This window comes from Amblyraja radiata, chromosome 21 (assembly GCF_010909765.2).
Source record: "Amblyraja radiata isolate CabotCenter1 chromosome 21, sAmbRad1.1.pri, whole genome shotgun sequence".
Taxonomy (NCBI): domain Eukaryota; kingdom Metazoa; phylum Chordata; class Chondrichthyes; order Rajiformes; family Rajidae; genus Amblyraja; species Amblyraja radiata.
In genome coordinates, this window is record NC_045976.1 from 18,182,598 (window position 1) to 18,207,741 (window position 25,144).

General features: G+C 41.8%; 1 protein-coding gene across 4 annotated transcripts in view; it reads left to right on the plus strand.

The window, feature by feature from the left end:
• The window catches only part of apaf1 (apoptotic peptidase activating factor 1), a 188,013-nt gene that overhangs the window by 63,252 nt on the left and 99,617 nt on the right, over positions 1–25,144 (plus strand). For all 4 annotated transcript variants that reach the window (XM_033039685.1, XM_033039684.1, XM_033039683.1 and 1 more), the window contains exons 16-19: positions 1,709–1,834; positions 3,991–4,143; positions 18,660–18,788; positions 23,126–23,251. In XM_033039685.1, the coding sequence (XP_032895576.1) occupies positions 1,709–1,834; positions 3,991–4,143; positions 18,660–18,788; positions 23,126–23,251 (534 nt within the window). The remainder of the gene's footprint in view (positions 1–1,708; positions 1,835–3,990; positions 4,144–18,659; positions 18,789–23,125; positions 23,252–25,144) is intronic.

Sequence of the window (25,144 nt, forward strand, 5' to 3'; positions counted from 1 at the left end):
TCTTAGGCATGGTAAACTACCTTGGAAAGGTAGTCATCCCACTTCTGACACCATGTTTATTGTGGCCCAATAATAAAAACACATTCATGATGAAGTCCAACTTTATTCCATCAAATACACTGGAGCATTTCAACAGCCAGCTGCTTGCGTCTGGCTTACTAACTGGTGCCAGAGAGAGAGAGAGAGAGTATTTGTGTAGTACCGGAATACCATGTAAAGGGTGGCATGTATATTTGTGTGGTGAAGGTTATAAATGGCATGAATTAATAAGGGTTAATCTACACTTGTGGCCCCCTGTGGTGATGTCCCTTCCCTTGTAAGCGGGATGTCCCCATCCAACTCAGCTCCTCAATGTTCAGCAGCTGAATGACCCTAAACTGTGGTCCTCCCCCAAAGAGATTCTGTGTTATCCTTCAGTGCTTTCCTCAGCAAGTACTCCTGTAGCCGCCTTGGCAAATGTTTCTCAGACTAGGTCCAGGGGATCGAGTTAATGCTGTCTTAAGTCACAGTTGATTCTTTGTTTGGGTAATATACTTAAACATCCTCTGAAAACTTGAACAAATAATATTGGGCTTTTGTACCTGTGTCTTCAATGCAGATGAGAGATGGGGAAGGCCCTTGTTTAGAAATGGGTCCAGTCCTCTCAATCCTCCTCAACCACCAAGCAAAGTAAAGTACCTGTAATCATCTTTCCTCGAGCTAATATCTTAACACCATCCAAAATTGCTTTGAATTCCCACTGCTTTCATCCTCAGTGATGGTCTTGATTACGTTTTAGTTTGAGATCAGAATATAGCAAATCACATCCCCTTGGGATATCACTTTCTCAGAAAATAATCAGAGATTTTCATTTGGATCTATCCATTCTAAACTCGTTTTGACTGGCTGTTTTTATGTTGTCATCAACCTTGACTTAAGTTTGCCCCTAGCTATTCCATTATTATAGTTGCTGTTGACATTAAACAGACAAGATGGATATTCAAATTGAAGTGGAGTAACAGAAAGACATAAAAGCCAGCAGTGCTTTTGTTTGAATTAATAGATCACAAGAGTGACATTAAAAAGTACAATCCCTTTGATTGATAAGGCAATACCTTTGGGCTTATCATGCTCAAAAGAGTATTTTAGTAACATGTAAATCGCTTCATGTCCATTGTTGCTTCGGCTTTTTATGGAGTTTATTTCAGCAGGGTCCTGCCCCATTCAGCCTTTGTGATCAGATGGTCTGCAGTTGGTTATTTAAGTTAATTTTGGGTGGGAGATGGTGGGTTGTCTATTCACACGTAATGCATGCACATGATTGTTACAGTTGTAGCTGTTACCATGCAGTCTTTGCTATTCAAAGTAGATTATTTTTCCTACGCGTCGTACATTTTTTAAATTATTAAATTTAATTTGGGATTGAGAAGTTGCTGGGCATTTTCCAGATCATAACAATGTTTGCCATTTGAGTCATCGTAGTGTGCTACATTACATTTATTTTCTGACATGTATTCTGTAGTTGTAAGGTTGTCATGAAATTTACCTTGAGCCTTGTGCAAGCCTGACCAATTTATTTCAACAAGGGAAAGTGATTGCGAGTAAAATGGATGTCAATTTTGGCATTGTTTCAAGATTGAGGGATGTACTGCAATGTACGAATGAGACCTATATATACTTTTTTTCATGTTCAATCCTATCACTGGTAATTCTGTTCTGTATTTTGTAGACATGGGACCTGAAAGGGAGCAACTGTAAAAACACTCTATTTGGCCACACGGAACCTGTTAACCATTGCAGTTTTTCTCCTGATGACCAGTATGTCGCCAGTTGTTCCAATGATGGGACAGTGAAGGTATATGAAACATTAGCTCTGTTTTTCTTCTCACCTATGCAGACTGTTTTGCAGTTTTTGTTTATTTCACAGGTTCATTTCACTAGAGGGTGCTGCAGGAAAATGTTATTTAATGAATTTCTTCTTTTCTCTGCTCGTTCTTGGCTGGTAAATCAAAGACATCACAAAGCTGCTCAGTATTCTCTATATCCTGCAGTGAAAAAGAATCCCTAACATGTTCTGGTAATAATAATAATAATGGATGGGATTTATATAGCGCCTTTCTAATACTCAAGGCGCTTTACATCGCATTATTCATTCACTCCTCAGTCACACTCGGTGGTGGTAAGCTATTTCTGTAGCCACAGCTGCCCTGGGGCAGACTGACGGAAGCGTGGCTGCCATTCTGCGCCTACGGCCCCTCCGACCACCACCAATCACTCACACACAGGCAAAGGTGGGTGAAGTGTCTTGTCCAAGGACACAACGACAGTATGCACTCCAAGCGGGATTCGAACCGGCTACCTTCCGGTCGCCAGCTGAACACTTAGCCCATTGTGCCATCTATCGTCCCTGGTACTGCAGACAGTATTCTTAAACCACTCTCCCTTCGATGCTGCGCATTCATGTCGGGAAGGGACTGCCCAAATACCATCTGCATGGTCCCTGCCCAATGCAGGTATGATCACTCATGATCACTGCTCCACCACCATCACGTACATCTATCGCTCCTTCCTCGTCCTCACTTCAGCCTGTGCTGACTCTGCCAGGTATTTACAGACGGGGGCTGTATGGCGGGGGAGGCAGAGACTGCAAAGCACCAATGAAAGCATTAAAACAGCAGTGGTCTCTGGCGACTGACGTCTATCTCAGGACTGCCTTGAGTCAGTGGATACAACATGTTTTTCTTCTGATTGAGTCCACACATAAGATTAGAAGTTATTCAGCCAGAGCTGAACACACTTCTCGGCATCTGCAAACAATGGTGTCTGTCTTGTCGCTTATGGAACATGTTCAAGACCACCTCATCCAGCCTGAATGAGTGTACCTCAGTCGTCACCAGTTTCCTGAAGAAATGCGTTGACGATTTTGTGACATCAAAGACAATTAGGATCCATCTTAACCGGATACTTTGGATGAACAGGGAGATTCACTCTCTGTTAAAGTCAATACACAAGTTTTTCAAGAAGCTTAACCAAGTAATGTACACAAGGCAAAGTATGATCTCCATAAGGCTGTCAAGATAAACTTCAAAATTTTCTGGAGGCTTAGATTAATAAATTGGATGGCAGCCGACTGTGAAAGGATCTGAACACCAAGGGCTACAAGCTGGTCAGGGGTGATGTCTGGCAACAATGCCTTTTTTGCCTGCTTGAACAGGCATACAAAACTCCACTGAGGCTCAGCCCCCATCCCCTACTGGCTCTGTCCCATATATCCCAGTGGCAGAAATCAGATCTATTTTCTTTGGGTGGTAAACTCATGGCTAGCTGTTGCCAGGATGGAGTCTCTGGAAGGGTTCTGAAATAGAGTGTCAATCAACTGCTGTAGTTTAACAGAGCTTTGGCGAGAATTTATCTGGGGTTTTGTGTTCAGTTTCGCCCAGGAATTAAATCAACAAATGTCTACTGAACAGATTCCTGGGATGGCAGGGATAACATCCCAGGTCTCTTGAACATTCTTGATTTCTTCACTGTTGTTTGTTACACCTTTAAATACCAAACTCCTGAGTTCAGCAGTTTCCATCCGAAATCTACCTCAATTTTCTCTTTCAAGAAATTCCTAAAAGCCTACCTCATTGAAGAACTTTTGGTTAATTTGCCCTAATTTCTCTTTATGGAGCTTGAAGTCATATTTTGTTTTTGCAGACTTTTCCTAGGCAGTTTGTAAATATAACTTGTTGATGCTCCAAGTAATCTGGATGGAAACTGAAAACGGGGTACAGATTTTTAAGATAGTCAAGGAGACCCTGAGAATAAATGGACGTACGTTTAGAAAGGAGATGAGGAGGAAAGTCTTCAGCCAGAGGGTGGTGAAACTGGAATTCATTGAGTAGCAAAATAAATAACTCGCCTTTGTTCTTAATAATGTATTAAAAATTATAATTCATTCTGGTGATGCATGTTTATGTTTAATGGACATGACTGATGAAGTAATGTTATTTTCTCTTGTCACAGCTATGGGACACAAGATCTGGTAATGAGTGGAAGTCCATTGATGTAAATGAACAATGCCGGACATCAGATGATGATGAGGAGGTTCTCTTAAAGTGCTGTTTGTGGATATCTGATGGCACCCAAATCCTGGCAGCTGCAAAAAGTACTCTCCTTGTAAGTGTTTTCTAAAAGTCTGGTTTGTTAATAATGATGCGATTCGTCAGATTTGAAGCGATCTCTTAAAATTTAACAACACAAGTTGCTAAGTTTAAAGAGACTAAATTCAGTGGCTTTTGTGATATTATATCTGGGTTGGAGATCTTACCAGTTGAGGATGTGTGCTGTTCAATGTCAGGAAGGGAGGTGGAGCTGTTTTCTCTTTCCAGCACAGCATTGTGTTTTTTCTTTTTTTTTGTGTTCATCTCCTCTTTCTCTGGTATTTTGCTTCCTAATTTTTCTTGACCAATAGTTCCACAGTTGTGTGTGGCCAGATTTGCTTCACAATTCCAGCATTTTACCTTGTTTCTCTACTTTTTATTTATCCAATTCTTCAACTATATCCTTAAAAAATACTCATAGAGTTATGAGAAGAATAAGGCCCGACTTATCTATGCCGACCAAGCCTACCTGAGCTGGTCCCATTTACCTGCATTTGGCCCATGTCCCTCTCAACCTTCTCCCTCCATGCACCTGTCCAAATGTCTTTTAAATTTTGTAATTTTACCTTTACTTCCTCTGGCAGCTCCTTCCACAAACCCACCACAAAACGATAAGATGCGGAACATAAGTTAATTGGCTAATTTTCAAATGCTTTGTAACCTACCAATGTAGGTGTGTAAATGTATGGAAACTTCTGCACGACAACTTATCGTGGGTAAATTGATTAGTTTACGCATGTATTAGGAGGGGGCGAGTCCTGATATCTGGGCACATGGAGTCAGCTCATGAAATAGAGCTGGTGGTGAGGAGAGACTGTATTTTGCTGGAGATTGCAATGAACTTGCCCTGGAGATCAGATGGACTATATTTCTGCTGCTGCTGATATTCGTGTGAGCTTCTACAGAGCCTACTTCTCTTCACAAAGCACAAGGATTTAATCTGAAGTTTAGCAGCCACAGTGTGTCGCGGATTAAGATGTATCTACTAATTTTCGTTCCGCATAAAAAGTGTCACAGTGGCGCAGCAGTAGAGTTGTTGCCTTACAGCACTTGCAGCTCTGGGAACCTTGGTTCGATCCCGATGCTGACTGTACAGAGTTGGTACGTTCTCCCCATGACCGCATGGGTTTTCTCTGAGATCTTTGGTTTCCTCCCACACTGCAAAGACAACATGTTTGTAGGTTAATTGGCTTGGTATAAATGTAAATCGTCCCTGGTGTGTGTAGGATAGTGTTAATGTGCAGGGATCGCTGGTCATCATGGACCGAAGGGCCTGTTTCAGTACTGTATCTCTAAACAAAACTAAACTAAAACCATGCTGACTGTACTGGATTGCCTAATGTTTTTCTAACTATGTTACCTCTTTAAGAATGGATTCCAGCATTTCTTCCATTGATGAATGGTGGGCTGTATTTTCCGCTTGTAGTTCACGCTTATGTGCGGTTCTGGTCACCGCATTACAGGAAGGATGTATAGGCTGAAGAAGGGTTCCGACCCGAAACATTACATATTCCTTTTCTCCAGTGATGCTGCCTGGCCCGCTGAGTTACTCCAGCACTTTGTGTGTATCATAGGAAGGATGTAGTTGTGCTGACGAGAGTGCAGAGGAGATTCATCAAAAATTGACCTGGATTAGAGGACTTTGATTATGAAGAAAAATTAGACAGCCTGGACTTGTTTTTTTCTGGAACAAAGCAGGCTAAGGGGTGACTAGATAGAGCTATATGAAATTATGAGAGGGTGGATACTCAGAATAGATAGGGTGGACACTCAGAATCCGTTTCCCATGTTTGTGGAATAAAAAACAAGAGGGCATAGTTGAGAGGAAGGAGTTTTACAGGGGTTTTGACAAGTAAGTTATTTGAAACAGAGTGATTGATGCCTAGAACTCACTGCCAGAGGAGTTGATGGAGTCAGATACAATTACTACATTTAAGAGACATTTAGACAGGCAGTTAAATAGAAGAGGAATACAAACCTATGGGCAAATGGGATTAGCGCAAATGGGCAAAGTGGTTGGCAGGGGCGTGGTTGGTGGGAGAACTCATTTCCGTACTGTACAACACCATGACTAATTCTGTAATCCTGTCTTGTAGAAAGCTATCACTTTGTCATTTCCTTCACTGCAGACCACCCGTGCTTGGTAACTCCCGTATGCAGTTTGCACGGCTGTGTTTCTCTCCAGTACTGAAAAAGCTACTTTTATAACTACTAAACCAGGTTCGCTTCTTAATAACCAGACACCACACAAACTGTTTGGTAGACCAGTTCACAACTTTACTTATTATCGGCCGATGGAAGGGAGGGAGAACTCCAGTCAAGTGACCATTACAGACACTTGACCGTCCTCCGTTCACCTCACTGAACAACAGAATTACATTGCCTTAAATAGGGTTTTTTTGTCCCCTTAGCACATTTCACAGACATTAGTCATGGTCAGAGGTTGGTCAGAGGTACATGAAAAGGTTTCCACAGAATGCATCACATCAAAGGCCTTGTGTTTACATAGTACAAGATAACATTGGCCATTTGGTTTACAACATTTTATCTTCACAGAGATCACCCTAGCTCTCGCTGCTTCCTCTCTGTCATTTGGTCCTTCCTAAACATAGGCCATTTGGTTTATGGCATCTTACTTCAAAGATGTGACTAGCTGTTTCTTTCTCTGTCACTTCCTCACTTGGGAGACAATGTTATAGGATTTATTATCCCACACACCCGCAACCTGAGGCAAGCCTAATTTGAGACTAAATATAAGCTGTAAGCTAGCCCAGAAGCCAATTTAATATCTTCTTATATTTTAACTAAAATTCAGCTTCATCATTCCATCCTTTTATCAAATTTTTGATAACAACTACAGTCCTTGCTGAGTACATACGAAAGACCATAAGCATCTCATCAGACAAATTAATAGTACACTAGTAACACAATCATTTCATAGTGGACAATCGTTCCACAAGTCCCTCCAAACATTTTAAATGGCCACCAACCTCCCCCGAACGTGACACTAAGATACTACCATAGGACAGGAAAAGGATCATAAAAATTGCTCAGCCTTTATTCGGCTTCGCTTGGAATTCCCCGTGTGCTGGTGTAACTGGTTCATGCTTCTCTTGTGTGGCACTGCATTTGCAACATAACAATGCCTGTCACAAATATACTGTTTCCTAAAAATACACCAGTGCCTTGGTTGTGGCAAAAACAGGTAGATTTAACTGGCCTTTGCAGACCTCTTACTGTCTGTAGTCAGGGTATCTTTGCTGCGCTTGTCATGTTTGACTTCAATCTTGTTTAAAAGGAGGTGTGTACCATCCTTTGAATGTTGGTTAGTCCGCAAGTTTGCCATTCTGAAGAAAGTTCAGTCCATGTGGGCTGGGCCACCCCAGAATAAAGGGAGCCTCAATAGCCCATCGTCCTTGTTTCCACAAACTGTTCACAGTCAATCAAATGTATCCAGCGACGATGATCTTCAATCTTTACAGCAGTTCATGTTGTTAGCAACACTTGGTTGTTCTTTTCAATACAGTCTCAATTCTTCTTGTCCCAGCACCATCATCGTATAGCTTTTATGGCCTTGGTCACTGGTTTCCAGCAAAAACCCCTCCAACCTGGGAATGTAGATCTGGCAAGACATGGGTTAATAGCCGACCATACATAATTAGTTAATTGCCCAGGGCCTGTCGGTGGCTTCCCCCCCACTCTCCAGGGGGTGGACACAGCAGCTTTTCCTGTATCAATCTTGTTCCCAGCTGAGTTTCTCCAGCACTTTTGTCTACATTTGATCCTCCAGAATCTCCAGTTCCTTCTTAACACTTCCCTGTGAACTTATTCTTTAATCCGATTATATCCGAAGAGGCTCTCCCCACCTAAATATTCAATTCTCCAAATATGTTCTCTTCCCCAATCTACTTCCCTCAAACCCCCTTTTGTAAGTCATAAGACAATTTTTCATCTACCTAATTTCCCTCACACAGCACATGCTTCAACATCTTTTTGTTTGCTTGAAAACAGTAATCTTGCTTCATTTGCATTTTAAAAGACAACCTCTGTTATCATATCAACACAATCTTTCCCACTCAGAATCAGTAATCAATAATACATTTTCTTTTTCTCTGTAATTTTGACATTTCCAATCTCATTTAACACTTTAATCGGGAAGAGTCTTTTTTTTAAAAACTTGGTTCAAAAGATTTATAATCAACCAACACATTTTATCATTCGAGTATAGCTCCGCCCCCCCATTCATTCCTGTTTCTTCACGGAGCACACCATAAACTGTCCATTTGCATTTTAAAGGACAAACTTCTTAAAGCGACACACAACTTTGCTCATTGTTTCAAATTTCACACATTCCACATAAAAAACATTGTTTTACAAGCAGTACATATACAAAAACATTGTTTTACCAGCAGTATATAATTTCATCTTCAAAGACGTCTCTTTGTAATTTACTTTCCCTTTTTCTGACAAGATTTCTGTTTACCAAAATCCTGGTTACCTAACCCTAATTGGACATTGATCCAGATCATGATTAGTCAGACTCCCCTTGACTTTTCAGTCTCCCTAGCTCTTTCCTCATTTCTCCATCAAATTTCCCTTCATCCCCAATTTTTTTATAACATAGTTGCCTGTCAGAAAAAGGATTTACCTCCGGGGTAATTTTGTTTTGCAATCCCCATTGACTCTTTCCACCATCCCAGATGCCTGTGGGTGGTGTATACAGTGAAATTGCAGTTGAATATTAAAATGTTCACATTTTTCCTTATTAATAGTGGTTAAAATGAGGACCATTGTCTGAACCTATGACAGTAGGTAGGCCAAATCTGGGAATAACTTCTCTTAACAACAATGTTACCATAGTTTCAGCAGTATTATTAGTGGTTGGTAGAGCTTCACTCCACCTGCTAAATAAATCTAAAATCACTAAGCAATATTTATAACACTGGGCCCTTGGTATTTCAATAAAATCAATCTGTATGCATTCAAACGATCGTGATGGCATTGGCGTCACCCCTGAGGGTATCTTAAAATTTGCCTGGATTACTTTGTTGGCAAATTTTACATTCAGAGGCCTGCCACCACGTTTCCTTTGTTATCCTATCATTCCTTCCTTACCAGCATGGGTAAGTGAGTGAATATATGTTAGTAAAACAGGTAAAAATGCATCAGATACACAAACTTGCCCAAGCGGGGTGTGCTGTATCAATGGCACCGCCCTCTTGTTTCCATAGTTATTATTATATATGAGAGGCGTCCCTCTGTAATGTACATACCTCCTTCATGTTTGGCAGGACCGTTCTATTTGCTAGCATCTGTTTACGTGCTGTCACTATGCATTTTGATGTACAGGCTGCCCTGTTTGGATACACTATCAGCAACTCATTGTCCTTTGCTATAGGGTCCCCAGCACCAGTGTGTGCAGTACATTTAACTATGACCAGCGGTTATGCCTTAAACAAATTACGCACAAAAAGGCATTCCCATGCTCCCAATCCTGGGGAGCTTTGTAAGGTCAGAACTTCAAGGTATAGGGATGTTACTGACGGAACTGTCACAGGTAAAGATGCCATTGCTACTGGTAGGGCATAGGGAGGTGGACATCTCCCAAGATTACCTAACTCCTCATCTTCATTACCAAATAGGGTCGTCGTGCCAGACATGAAGTCTCCTCCAGAGAATTTACCAGTACTGGGTTTATTTTTTACTAACCATCACCTGTTTCTCACCTCCTGTCTGTCTTTTAATTATTTCCTCTTGTTCCTCTGCCCACTGGCATTCTAGTTGCAATACGTTCCATCCTTTCCGAGTTCTATCCTTGTTTCTTAACTCTATACTCTCCTCATGCTTCTTCACTGCGTCTGCGTCCCATGTTTTAATTCCTTTCTTCCATTTCTTTCCTGCCTTCCTTTCCCATATAAATGTCTCTACATTCCATGTTCCCCCTACTGGCCAGGCTTCATCCCCTAACCGTTTGGTCAACTTGTAACTTAACATTCTAAATTTCTTATTATACTTAGGATTCAAATAACACATATGTTGGACTGTTATCCAGAGCATTCCCCATAGATAGATAGAAAGAAAGAGAAAGAGAAAGCAGACTTCTTAATTCCGAATCGTTCCAAATATATCAACCAGGCCGACTCGCTACTCGAGACCCCAGTTTCTCAATTTGGCTGACTTTTTAACTCTTTAATATACGACCCAAGTATCTCAACGAAGCAGACCCACTAACCGGGACCCCTGTTTCTCAACCTGGCAGACTTCTTAAATCTTTAAATACAACGCCACTTATTTCTGAATCCGACATCTCTTCAGATGTCTCAATAAGCCAGACGCACACCTCACCCCCTGTATCTCAACCCGACAAATCACGGATGTCTCAATGAGGCCGATGAGCCCTTAGTAGAGAGAGATAAAAAAGAGTAAACAAAGAGAGATAGAAAGAGAAACCGCTCCAGTCCTTCTTAAAAATATACACAAGCCCTTCTTAAAAATACATGCACAATTCTGTCTTAAAAATACATACACAATCCCTTCTTAAAAAAAAACATATAAAGCCCAACTGGTCTTACCTTTGTCTGTTTCTAAGAACCTCGGCAGGGAACCAATTCAATGTCTGATGAAGGATCACAGATGTTCCCGGGAGTTTCTAGGGAGTCGGTCTTACAAGGGAGCCGATAGAGCTCAGTTATCTCCCTTCCAATCCCGGCAACCTCTGCAACCTCTTGCACAGTCAGCTGTTGATGTGGTCCCAGCGAGGCCTGCATAACTACGCCAATGAAAAAGCTACTTTTATTACTACTAAACCAGGTTCGCTTCTTAATAACCAGACACCACACAAACTGTTTGGTAGACCAGTTCACAACTTTACTTATTATCGGCCGATGGAAGGGAGGGAGAACTCCAGTCAAGTGACCATTACAGACACTTGACCGTCCTCCGTTCACCTCACTGAACAACAGAATTACATTGCCTTAAATAGGGTTTTTTTGTCCCCTTAGCACATTTCACAGACATTAGTCATGGTCAGAGGTTGGTCAGAGGTACATGAAAAGGTTTCCACAGAATGCATCACATCAAAGGCCTTGTGTTTACATAGTACAAGATAACATTGGCCATTTGGTTTACAACATTTTATCTTCACAGAGATCACCCTAGCTCTCGCTGCTTCCTCTCTGTCATTTGGTCCTTCCCAAAAACATAGGCCATTTGGTTTATGGCATCTTACTTCAAAGATGTGACTAGCTGTTTCTTTCTCTGTCACTTCCTCACTTGGGAGACAATGTTATAGGATTTATTATCCCACACACCCGCAACCTGAGGCAAGCCTAATTTGAGACTAAATATAAGCTGTAAGCTAGCCCAGAAGCCAATTTAATATCTTCTTATATTTTAACTAAAATTCAGCTTCATCATTACAGACACAGTAAGGACTGAGAATCTAACCAAGTTCATGTAAACCTGCTCTACATTTTGATGTCAATCTTAAATTGGGGGAGGGTGGAGCTCCTAAAATGAACCTAAACATTTTAAAATATTATTTTATTTCCATGTAATCCGTATTTTGGGGTGTATCATTTTGCTTCCTTTTGTAAGCCAGTGAGCTCCAAATGGGAGATAGTGAAAGCTGTCACGATTTAAAAAAAATCACTTGCAGCAAACAAAACAACTTAGTTTCACGTCTTCATGCCATTTGACATACAATGATTGATAATAAAGCAATTGTTTAAAAGTAGTTTGAGTTTAACGCAGAGAAACAGTGTCTAATCGAAGGTTGAGCTTATTGAACAATTTCAATGGTAAATATCAATCACTGAATTGGTTAAATTGTAATTACAGTTGGAAGTCGGAAATCTATAATTCACAAAGTAATTAGCTAATTAGAGAATCCATCTTCTTTAAGGGTGATAGTGTTTGGCTGGACTATACAAAAAATGTGTTTTTTTAATTCCAGATTTTGGACATTGTTTTGTACATACATTTATACTTGTACTCAATTGGCCCAATTCTCTCTAAAACATTTTTATGAATTGCTTCTATTTTAGTCCATTGTTTCTTTAAGAGGAGAGTAACATATACAACCTAAAATTTGATCCGTAGTTTATTGATTAACGTCTAAACGCTGGTTTCACATTATAGGGAGTGGGGCAACCGAGTGGGGAGAGGGTGTGTAAGAAGGGTGTCCCCCGTCCCAGGGTAGTAACTTTTTGAAATTTGATGTATTAAATCATGTTAGTGCACTGTAGAAGTATGATTTCAATGTTTTTTGTATGAAGTGTTTTTAAGAGGTAACTTTTTAAGGGGTAACTTTGTCCACACAAAGGGTGATGGGTGTATGGAACAAGCTGCCAGAGGAGGTAGTTGAGGCAGGGACCATTCCAACATTTAAGAAAAAGTTAGACTGATACATGGATAGGACAGGTTTGGAGGTATGGACCAAAAGCAGGTAGCGTAGCTGGGACATGTTGGTGGGTATGGGCAAGTTGCGCCAAAGGGCCTGTTTTCACACGGTATCACTCTATGACTACATTATACCTCCACCATGCATGAATGCTTCAAAATCAAGTGATCGAGTTTTATTGCCATATACTCAAGCATAGAAACATAGAAAATAGGTGCAGAAATAGGCCATCGGCCCTTCGAGCCAACACTGCCATTCAATATGATCATGGCTATTCATCTAAAATCAGTACCTCTTTCCTGTTTTTTCCCCATATCCCTTGTTGTCGTTAGCCCCAAGAACTAAATGTAACTCTCTTGAAAACATCCAGTGAATTGGCCTGCACTGCCTTCTGTGGCAGAGAATTCCACAGATTCACAACTCTCTGCGTGAAGAAAGTTTGTTCTCATCTCAGTCCTAACTCGCCCCCCCTGTATTCTTAAACTGTGACCCATGGTTCTGAACGCCCCCAACATCGGGAACATTTTTCCTGCAGTTACAGTAAGCGAAAATCTAGCAGGCAAGCAGGATGCTTTCACCAACCACCCCCATTTGAAGTCCACTATCTTCTACCGTTTCTACCCAGTGCTTGGTACTTACTTCCAGCAGCCACTGGTTGTCCTCCAGGATGCACCGAGCCGCAGCCTGATCCATGCCGGTCACCTGGGCGAATTCGGCACAGAGACTCTCACGGCAGCGGCGCAACTCTTCGACGCCTCCGACCACTCTTGCACTGAGGCTGCTCCATGGCTGGAGCTGTAGTGAGCGACTCGCCAGCCCGGCAAACACTCGCCAGCCCCGCTACCCGTCCGCATTTGTCCCCGCCGCTGCTTCTGCTTCCAACACCCGCGGCCCATGCCCTCTCTCTGTCCCCTCTCTCTCCTCTCTCTGTCCCCCTTTCTCCCACTCTCTCCCTCCCCTCTCTCTCCACCTCTCTTTCTCTCCCCTCTCTCTCTCCCTCCCACCTCACTTTCATCCCTTTCTCTCTTCCCTCTCTCTCTCTCTCCTCCCTCTCTTCCGATCTCTCTCCTATCAACCGCCCTCTCTCTCCCCCTCTATCTCTCCCCTCCCCCTCTCTTTCCCCTCTCTCTCTCTCTCTCCTCTCTCCCTCTCTCTCTCCTCTCACCCCTCTCTATCCCCCCTCACTCTCTCCCCTTCCCTCTCCCCCCCCCTCTCCTCTCTTCCCCCTCTCTCCCTCCCACCTCACTCTCCCCCCTCTCTCTCATCCCCTCTCTCCTCTCTCTCTCTCTCCCCCCCCTCTCCCTCTCTCTCCCCTCTCTTTCCCCTAACTCTCTCCCCCCTCTCTCTCCCCTCTCTTTCCCCTAACTCTCTCCCCCCTCTCTCTCCCCCTCCTCTCTCTCCCCTCTCTCTCCTCTCTCTCCCCCTCTCTCTCTCTTTCTCCCTCCCCATCTCTCTCCCTTTCCACACACTCTCCCCTCTCTCTCTCTCTCCCCTCTCTCTCTGTCTCTCCTCTCACCTCTCTCTCTTCCCCCCCCCTCTCTCTCTCATCTCTCTCTCCTCCTCTCTCTCCCCCATTTCTCCCTCCCACCCCATTCTCCCCCTTGCTCTCTCTCCCCTCTCTCTTTCTCATCTGTCTCTATCGCCTTTCTCTTTGCCCCCCCCATCTCCCTCTCTCCCCCGTTTCTCTCTTCCCCCTCTCTCTCCCATTCTCTCCTACCCTCTCCACCCCCTCTCTTCCCTCTCACCCTCACTGTCTCCCCCCCCCCCCCCCTCCCACCTCACTCTCCCCCTCTCTCTCCCCTACCTCTCTCTCCCTCTTCTCTCTCTCCATTCACTCCCTGTCTGTCTCTCCCCTCTCTCTCTCTCCACTTCCCTTTGAGAGTCTGTCCCTTCGGCACAGACACTCTTGCGGCAGCGGCGCAACGCTTCCGACGCCCCCGACGGCCCGGGACTTGCACGGCTCCATGGCCGGAACCAAAGATTATAGAGCAGAGCTCTGCTCTATAATCTTTGGCCGGAACTGCAGCGAGCGACTCGACAGCCCCGCAAACACCCGCAGCCCCGCAAACACCCGCAACCCCGCAAACACTCGCAGCCCGGCTCCCCGCATCTGTTCCCGTCGCTGGTTCTGCTCCCATCCCTCCCTCAGCCCCGGCTCTACAACACCCGCGGACCATGCAGTTTATCCGAGTTTTGAAATTTTCGTTGATCACAGAATTTCTCACCACAGAGCGTGATAAATTTCTGATCAGCGTGAGGGCGTGAGAGTTTGCTTTGAGGGCGTGATTCTCACGCTCAAAGCGTGTGAGTTGGCAGCCCTGTCACAACTACTGAGCAATTGCATCAGGAATCCACAATGTTTTTGGAGGAGAACTGGAAATTCTGAATCGCTATTGAGAGCCATTTACAAACCATTTAAAAATAAATAAATAAATATATATAGTGTTTGTTGTTTGGTAAAAATCTTAACAAAGCTTTCAACCTACTTTGATATTTATGTCAAGGAAGGAACTGCAGATGCCGGACTGAAGATAGACACAAAATGCTGGAGTAACTCAGCGGGACAGGAACATCCCTACATCACAGCTTCATGCACATGATGACAGACAGACACACACACACATACACACACACACACACACACATACATATACATATATATATATATATATATGTGTGTGTGTGTGTGTGTCTGTCTGTCATCATGTGCATGAAGCTGTGATGTAGGGATGTTCCTGTCCCGCTGAGTTACTCCAGCATTTTGTGTCTATCTTCAGTCCAGCATCTGCAGTTCCTTCCTCGACATAAATATCAAAGTAGGTTGAAAGCTTTGTTAAGATTTTTACCAAACAACAAACAGCTAATAACTATTTGGATGTTTAAAGTGATGGGCATTATGAATGGCACTGATGGATGTTTGATATATTAATTTGCATGAAATAGTTTTCTTACATCCTTTATCACTCTTGGGGTCTCAGTGACAAGGTGTGTTTTTGATAGAGAATCTGAGATTTTAAAATATTAATTACTTTACAAATTAAATGAATGCAGTACACAATCAGTTGATTACATCTCAGGATTAATGTAAGATGTTGCACTGCATCTGAGAGACCTTGGAAATAACAGGTTTTATTTTCCATTTTAATGGATATATAATCGCTCAGGCTTTGGATCTGCAATACAATTGCACTGCATTGATTTGGTGAGTCTCAACAGAAAGAACAGTAACTTGCGTGTGAACGCACTTGACTTTATGTTTTGCACTATTTGAAATGTTTTTAGAAAAAAATAGAATGCAGGCAATTGCAGAAATGGCATAGGTTTTGTAGGCATTAGCTGCAGCATTGCTGGTTGATAATTTCAATGAGAATGACCAGTTTTATTATCTCTAGGATGGCTGTAAATGGAACAGCAAATAACTTCAATTTCTCTTTGTCTGATTGTAGAATATTGACATTGAATATCATAGTTTCCTGTGAGATGCTATTGTGCACGAAATAATAACGTGTCTAATATATAACTGAGAGAAATCACCTCATAGCAAGTCCGTTAAGAACAGTTTCAGATTAGACCAGAAAGATCTGATTTAGATGGCGACTCCATGCATAAATTGTTTCTTTTCAAATTAAAACATTAAATTCCAACAACATCGCTCCAAACCTCAATACCTAACTGAGCCACCCACCTTCTGCCTGCGAAAAGGCATAACCACTCTCAGCAATCATTTCTCATGAAGGCACTTTACATTGACAGCAGTTGAGTCGAAGAGATGTTATGTAGTTGACCAGGGAGACAACAGCATCCATCATGTGTCGCACACAGGTCTTAGTGCTGCATAATGCATTGAAGTAAGGAAAGGTATTCCTCAATCATCCAGATACCGCTCTCAGTTCTGATGTAGGATTTTCAACCTGAAACATTAACTAGTTTTCTCTTTCCAAAGATGCTGCTTACCCGCTGAAACTTTCCAGCGTTTTTTGTTTTGTTTCAGATACTGCTTGTGACCTATGATTATTGTGTTATGCCCCCATGTCATTATTGGTGCACCATCTGTTGAAATGCCATCAATTATCCATTACCATCACAAAGACTAAATTTTATCTCCAAGGTTGATAAATAACTCCATGCATAATGTTTTTCCATGGAATTATGCTAGTACCACAAGTTCATCATCAACCTGAAAGACATCTATCACACCACACAAAAGCCCTGCCAACTAAGCTGAGTAAAAGTTTGAAATGACACCAGGGGTCTTGACCCGAAACGTTGCCTATTTCCTTTGCTCCATAGATGCTGCCTCACCTGCTAAGTTTCTCCAGCATTTTTGTCTCCCAGGAGGTACATCAACATTTTCCTCTTTCCTCTTTCCTATCAGTTCTCATTAAATGTGACTCTACACACCTGGCATGCACGACTAAGAGTTATACAATTCAAATTTATTATTTTTTAGGAAGTTCAGAACTATAGTGGAATACATTTATGTGCTAATAACAAACAATCTTCCTTGTAAACTTCATTGGTATTTAATTTTTTGATTATTAATCTCTTGCTTGCCTCCATCACAATTTCTGCTTTCTGGACCTTCTGGAAGATAATTACTGGACAGATAAACTCCTGTTTTATATTTTGAATTTTTGTTTGAATTGTTGTCCAATGAATTCATTAAAAGCAGAATGTTTCGCATTGTAATAGTTTTTATGTTGATTTCCTTTGGCACCCTCATCTACATGTTGAACATGCATGAAATCCTTCCTTTCAATACAGTAGAATGATTCCCTGGAACTATTGCTGTTTATCAGTTTTTTCTTCATTTCCACAATACTCATTTTCTTCTCTTGACCTTGTGTTCCCATTGATTGACACTAATACTTTTGAGCTGCACTTTCCCCTGGGGCTCCCTATAAATTCATGTACTCTCTGCCAGTCTAGTAGACTTCAGCCCCAGTTTCATTACATCATCTGTGGCAAGCAATCACTCAAAACACAAACACCAAGGGACGGAGGTGTCTGAAAACGTGAGCCTAAATACCTTTCTTGATGAATAAGTAAATAAGGTGTGTTCAACAGCTGATTGGTTGCACTATATAAAAAAATAAGGGTTATGATTCCAAATTGTTGACATGAAGTATGTTATCAGCAGAAAAGGGATTATGTAAGATGCATAGAAAAAAGTCAAAGGAACTTCTGGGTAGATTCAAAATCCAATGGAATTGAACACAGACCTATCATTGGAAATTAAACAGCTCTTCCCTCATCATTTAAATTATTTGCTCCTTTTGTAAAACAACGCGCCTAATTTCATTTCAAAAGCAAAATGCAACTGATTAATAATTAATTTCTAATGCCTTTATGCTGTTTTCCCTATGCTAAAATACTGACCTTTAATGGTAAGCTAAAATCACAGAAATACATTTGAACCAACCAGTTTTTTCTATCACAAAATTTACTTTCTCCCATCTCCTTGGTTCTAATGGTGAGGAAAATTCAAACAAAAGACTTTGCTTCAAGTCTCCACACTTATTAATCTTAAACATCAAAATCATTGAAACACATGCCTATAGGGGCTTGACAATCTAAATGAAGTCAATGAATTATTAAGGTAAACAAAGGCAACATGCTTTCAAATGAAACTAGACCAAATGTCCCTTAGCGTGGATGCTATGCATATAATTATAGACAGTGCGCAGAGAGTATGATGAAGCATCAGTTGATCACAGCTTCAAGGTTGATTATTGTTAGCCCATTTATTTTAATAATATTTTGTACTTTGGTTTCCAAGTAAACATGTGTGTGAATCAGTGAGATTAGACTTAAACTGGGATTGAAAACATTTTGTGAAGAATCATAAATTTAGACTTGTTTTTTTACACATTCTTTTAAGAAAAACGACCAAATGAGAATTGGTCCTGCACTGGAAATATATATTTTTGATGAGTGCTCTCCCTGTTTAAAGTACCATTTGCTTGGCTTTGTTGCTTTCCCTTTCTCTCAATGCATGTGTTTGAAGAATTTTTGGAGTGGTGGAATTTTGGTTTCTCTCTTGCCGTCTAAATGATGATATATTTAGACTTTTAATATTAACACATTTCCCCCAAGTTGGTGTACCCAGAATATTTTATTTTATTTTTCAGATTTATGATGTATCGACTGGGGACATGATAACTGAATTAGTGATTAGTCGCTACAGCAATATTCAGTCTTGTGCTATTTCTCCTACCAGACCATTACTGGCGGTGGCTTTGTCTCACAATTCTGTAGAGGTAAGTGGATGGTCCTGAGGAACATGCATCCACGTACGGCTTTTATTGAAGAAGTTGCACCAAACTAAGTTAGGTGGTTGAAAGCTTGAAGATTTCTAAACACCACCATGAGTTGACCAAAGGATGAGTGTTCAGAAGGGTGTTGCAAGGTGGAAGTAAGAGGCAGTGAAAGGCCTGGGCATATATTGAGGAGAGAGATGTACTCAGCACCAGAAAGAAAGGGCTGAAAACTTGGGAAGAAGGGGCATTTTAGATATCATTGAGCAGATTTTATACCTTGTCTTTTCTGTCTATCTATTGCTATAATTCTATCATGTAAAATATTATTTGCGTCAACAAATCTCTTATTTTCCTACTGGATCAACATGACCGATGCACTTTCACATTGTGGTCCAGTTCTTAGGCTGAAAATCATTTTTTTCTGTAACTTTTACTGTAGCTCAGTCCCCTGCAATTTCAGTCATAATTATTTGACAACATACATGAAAGAATGTTAACAATACCCATTATAAATTTGAAAGTAACCTCAGATTCCCATTTATAAAGACAAGCCCATTGTGTCCTTTCTATTTCCTTGCAATATAAATTTCTATTGCCTTTGATTGCCTTTCATATTGACTTTCACTTATTTTAGAGCGGTAATGCTATTCATCTTGACTAGATGATTGGAACTGCACACAGTACCAGGGGCATCACCACCCACAGATTACCCTCAGTGTCACACTGCCTGCTCAAAAATATATTGCTTTTCCTGAATTATTGCTGGATTTAACTCTTGAAACTCCCTGCCCAACAAAAACATATTTCATATTTCATACTGGCATAGAAGGCCAATGGACCATCTATGCAGATTTTTGGATCAATGCCATTCCCCCACCTATTTTCCCCATAACCTATTCTCTCTCGCATGTCTGTCAAAACCCCTTGATTCCTACATCGTCCACCAACAGCAGAGATAATTTACAGCAGCCAATTAATGTACCAACCAGTACGTCCATGTGATACGAGGGGAAACTGCAGCACACAGGTGATACCAGCAGGGTCATAGGGAGAATGGAAATTCCATGCATCCAACATCGAAGCCATCGAAAGTCGGTATTAAACTAAATCACTGGAGCTCTGCAGGACCACTGCACCACGCGAGTTTTTATAGAATCAGAGAAAAATTATGTGTATCTAGAAAAATAATAGTTAGAATCATACAATATGGAAATAGGCTCATCTCATCCATGGCAACTAAGATGTCCCCATCGAAGCTGGTCCTATTTAACTTAAACCTGTGCCCGCTAGATCTTGATTTTCCAACCCTGGGTAAAAGACTGCATTCACCCCATCTGTTTTCTCATGATTTAACACACCTCAATAAGAGCATCCCTCAGCCTCCTGCACTCCCAACAACTAAGTCCTGGCATGTCCAATCTCCCCCTCTAGGTCAGGTCCTCAAGTCCTGGCAACATCCTCATAAATCTCAGGATTTTTTTCTCCAACTTAATGGCATGTTTTCTTTCACAGGATGACCGAAACTAAACACAATGAACCAAGTAAATATATATTAAAATCATTACAAATAGCAGGCGCATACTTCATCATCCCACAAGGATGCCCTCGGGCAATTGTGGCCCCTCTGTCCCCAACACGGTGGAAGATCAAGCTGTGATACAGTTAAATTTAAAACAGAATTCCAATTGCAATCCTGTAGCTGATTTAATTAAGTTAATGAACATCCCACTTTTAGATCTTTTTAACTGCATCAGATTCAGATTCAGATTCAGATTCAGAAAACTTTATTGTCTGTCGCAACAGAAAATCCTCTTTGACGTGGCTCCACATACAAACATACGGGAGCAGCGCGCCGCGAGTCGCTCACAGAGTAGCGCCCCGCCCCTTGGGTTGTCAGCAGCGATACAATAATAAAGAACACACAAAATGTAACACAAACATCCACCACAGCATTCATCACTGTGTTGGAAGGCACAAAAATTTGGCCAGCCCTCCTCCACTTCCCCCCCGTGGACCAGACCAGAGTCCAGAGTCAGTCCAGGATCGGCTCTTCCTCACCGGAGACCGCGGCTTTAAGTTGTTGTAGGCCGCAGGCCGGCAATCAAGATTTAAAGTCCCCGCCGCAGCCAGAAGCACCGTAGACTGCAGGGCCGGCGGTCGAAGCTCCCCTCCAGGGGTGATGGTAAGTCCATGCCGGCCCCACGGTAGAAGTTGGCCGCGTGCCGGCAGTGATGGTTTCTTCTTCCCCCGGGTCCCCCACAAGGGATCCCGGGCTGTAGACGCCGCACCAGCTGGAACTCTGCAGACCGCGGCTTCAGGCCGCGACTTCAGGCTCCCGGCTGCCCCGGGCCAGCGAAATGGAGCGCTCCCCTCCAGCGAGCCCCAGCGAGGGCTCGCCTGCTCCACGCCGAGAGTCCACGCTGCGCCCGCCGCTGAAGCCCCGGGCGCGTCTCCGGGAAAGGCCACGCCGATCCTTGATGTTAGGCCACGGGGGAGGCGACCTGGAAAAAGCCGCCTCTCCATGGAGGAGGTGACCGAAACGGTTTCCCCCACACCACCCCCCACACAAAACACACGAAGGAACATTAAATACATACTTTAAAACAAACTAAAAAATAAAAAAAAGGTTGAAAAAAACTGACGCGCTGCTGACATGGCTGATCCATTATTCTTTTGTAATAAAACCCAGTATCTTACCATCATTACACATTGTAAGTAGCATGCTTTTAGCTTAGTACATTTGTACATTAACTCTCCAGTTTTCATTGTCTGTAATGTTTCGATGCTCCTTTGTTTTGTTGCACACTGCTCAGTAATTCCCTACTTTTCTACTTTAAAACATCTGCCTCTTGTCATCATGATACCTAAAATGTCCAGATACTTCTGAATTACATTGTACTTTTCCTCATTAAGGCTCATGATGTTTTCCTCTTTTGAGTGCTTTCCAGTCTACATAATTTATTAATTTAGATTTGCACTCCGATTCCTTTGCCTAATCTACTTTTGCAGTGAACCTGTTTATTATCTTGTATTCCATGATTCCTCGTGAGAACACATACCGAACTATCAAAATATTTTCCGTAGCTGCATATCTCAATCCAATAAACTGAGCATTTAATGAGAGGATAAGGGTGGAGGAGGGGGGATGGGATATGAGTCAAGAGTTTTTTTGTCATATGTTCCAGATAGTACAATGAAATTCTTACTTGCTGCAGCGCAACAGAATATGTAAACATAGTACACTTTAAACAATATAGATAAATGAGAGAAAAAAAAGTCCAGTGTGTATACAGTGCTCGCTATAATGTTTGGGACATAGCAATGTCATGTAAATGAAAGTAGTCATGTTTAGTATTTTGTTGCATATCCTTTGCATGCAATGACTGCTTGAAGTCTTCGATTCATGGACATCACCAGTTGCTGTGTGTCTTCTCTGGTGATGCTCTTCCAGGCCTGTATTGCAGCCATCTTTAGCTTATGCTTCTTTTGGGGTCTAGTCCCCTTCAGTTTTCTCTTCAGCATGTAAAAGAATGCTCAATTTGGTTCAGATCAGGTGATTGACTTGGCCACTCAAGAATTTACCATTTTTTAGCTTTGAAAAAATCATTTGTTGCTTTAGCAGTATGTTTGGGATCGTTGTCTTGCTGTAGAATGAACCGTTGGACATATTTCGAGGCATTTGTTTGAACTTGAGCAGATTGGATGTGTCTATACACTTCAGAATTCATAATGCTACTACCATGAGCAGTTGTATCATCAATGAAGATAAGTGAGCCAGTACCTTCAGCAGCCTTACTTGCCCAGGGCATAACACCCCCACCACCGTGTTTCACAGATGAGGTGGTATGCTTTGGTTCTTGGGCAGTAACTTCTCTCCTCCATACATTGCTCTTGTCATCACTCAGATATAAGTTAATGTTCGTCTCATCTGTCCACAAGACCTTTTTCGAGAACTGGTTGCTCTTTTGAGATTTGTAATAGAAAAAAAATCACATGTGGTTTTCACTCCCAATTACAGCGATTGAGAGGCCATGTTTGCCCGAGGGGTCATGGGACATGTACCTGCACTCTCTAAAAGGCAGCTGCTGTGTGAAATGTCTGCTCTTGCTTCCACTTTGCTTCCCTATATCGGGATGAGAAATCTGTGTTATAGTGAAATTTCAAGCAGAATTCCAATTGCAATCCTTTAGCTGATTTAATGAAGTCAATCAGCATCCTACTTTTAGATTCAGATCATTGTCAACAACTTGTCAACAACTTGTCAACAACTCATGTACTTGGGATATGAAAATATTTAACCAATGATTTTAGTTGCATTTTTGTTCAATTTCTTCTAGTTATGGGATATGAAATTGCACAAGAGAGTGGCTGACTGCAGTGGACATCTAAGCTGGGTTCATTGTGTCCAATTTTCACCTGAAGGTGCAAAATTATTGTCGTCTTCAGATGACCAAACCGTTAGGGTATGTATGGTTTCCTGAAATTATTCTGAGGATGAAAGGACACTGTGAGAGAACTACACAGTTTTGTTTAATGTCAGTTACTGCCGAAACAAGATTACAGAATGAAGAGCTCTATATCTCTATATTTCTAAAATTTTAAATGTTTCAAATAGTACTTGCTCTACATCCCCTCAAATTGATTACTATTTGCTTCACTTGCCTTTAATGTTATGCTCCAGTTTTCCAGAGATGAGCAGTAAATCAATCTGTGGTTTAATCTATTATCTGGTATGTATGAGAGAATCAGCCATATTTGTCACTGCTTTAATAAAAAGATTTTGGAAAGAGATTCGTATCAAATGGTACAATTTAAAATCCGCCTCTCCTAGTGAGTTTGAAGCAGAAATTTTTACTTTCCAAGGAAAACAGTGATCTCCCTGTAATGTTTACTAGCATTGGGAAACCACACAAAAAATGTACAATATTGAAACTACAATCGCATGTAAATGTTCAATTTTTTTATCTATGGAACATTGACTATTATTCATCGATTGCTCCTTTCAGATTAATAGCTTCCCCTCCAACTCCATGTATCTTTGTCCTTTCCCTCTCATTGTCTCAGACTAAATAAGTTGAATTTGCAGCCCCTCGATCAATTGATTCCAATCAATCCTGTATATCACAAGAATAAAAATACATTCTTTGCACCTGCCTCTAGCCCAATAGTCAGATTTATTCGTCACACACACAATGAAGTGCAGTGAAATGAACTTGCAGCAGTACAATAAAAAAGAACACATTGCACAATAAAAATTTAACACAAAACATCCACCACAGCATTCATCACTGTGGTGGAAGGCACAAAGTTCAGTCAGTCCTCCTCCGTTTTCCCCCGTGGTGGGGACCACAAACCACCGCAGTCGCCGCTGCGGGCGGCCAGATGTACAGGCCCTCTCGTCTGGAAGGCAAGTCCCGAATCGATGCTTCCCAACCGGAGACAGCGGCTTCGAGATGATGTAGGCCGCAGGCCGGCGGTCAAAGATCTAAGTACCCGCCGTGCTGCGGCTAGAAGCAACACAGACCGCGGCTTCAAGATGTTGTAGGCGGCAGGCCGATGGTCGGAGCACTCCCTTTATTGTTGAAGTTTTCATTCCTCATTGTGCCTGCTCTCTCATGCAATAAGATGAATGAACTTGCCTTAGCACTAATTTCTGACACTGACCCTATATCCCTTGATTCCCTTATAACCTAAAAACCTATCAGGGTCTATTGAATAAACATAATCGGTGAATCTTCACAGCCCTCTAAGGAAGAAGATTTTGATTCACTTCCCTGTGGGTGAAGAGGTTTCTCCTCTGCTGCTTAGAATGGCTGACCTCTTTTTTTCCCTTCATTGATCCATGCTTCAGAAGAAACATCAGCTTAACATCTACCCTGATGACCCCTTTAAGAATTTTATATATTTCAATGGGATCACCTTGCATTCTTCCAAACTTGAGACAGTATTATCCAAGTCTGTTTACTTTCACATTAGACTAACCTGCTCCACTTTAGAAATCAGTCTGGTAATCCTTCACCCCTGTATCTCAAGTATATGACTAGACCTGTCCACAGTATTCCAGAAGAGAGAAAAGAATATTAATATGCGCTTGCCCTCTTAATTTCCACTTGATTTTCAAAGACAATGATTTAGTGTATTTTTGACTGTCTTCATTTAAATTGACACATCAATTTAAAAGGAGGATTATGCAAACTATTCAGTTGCATAGATGTGCACTGTCTCATTTCAACTTGAATATATTGACCGTAAGGTAAAAGAGACAGCATTCTTATTACATCGTCGGTCTTGTTGTAAGCTTCATCCTTTCTGAAAGGGGATCTGCAATGCAGCAGATTTCCAGTGATAATAGATGC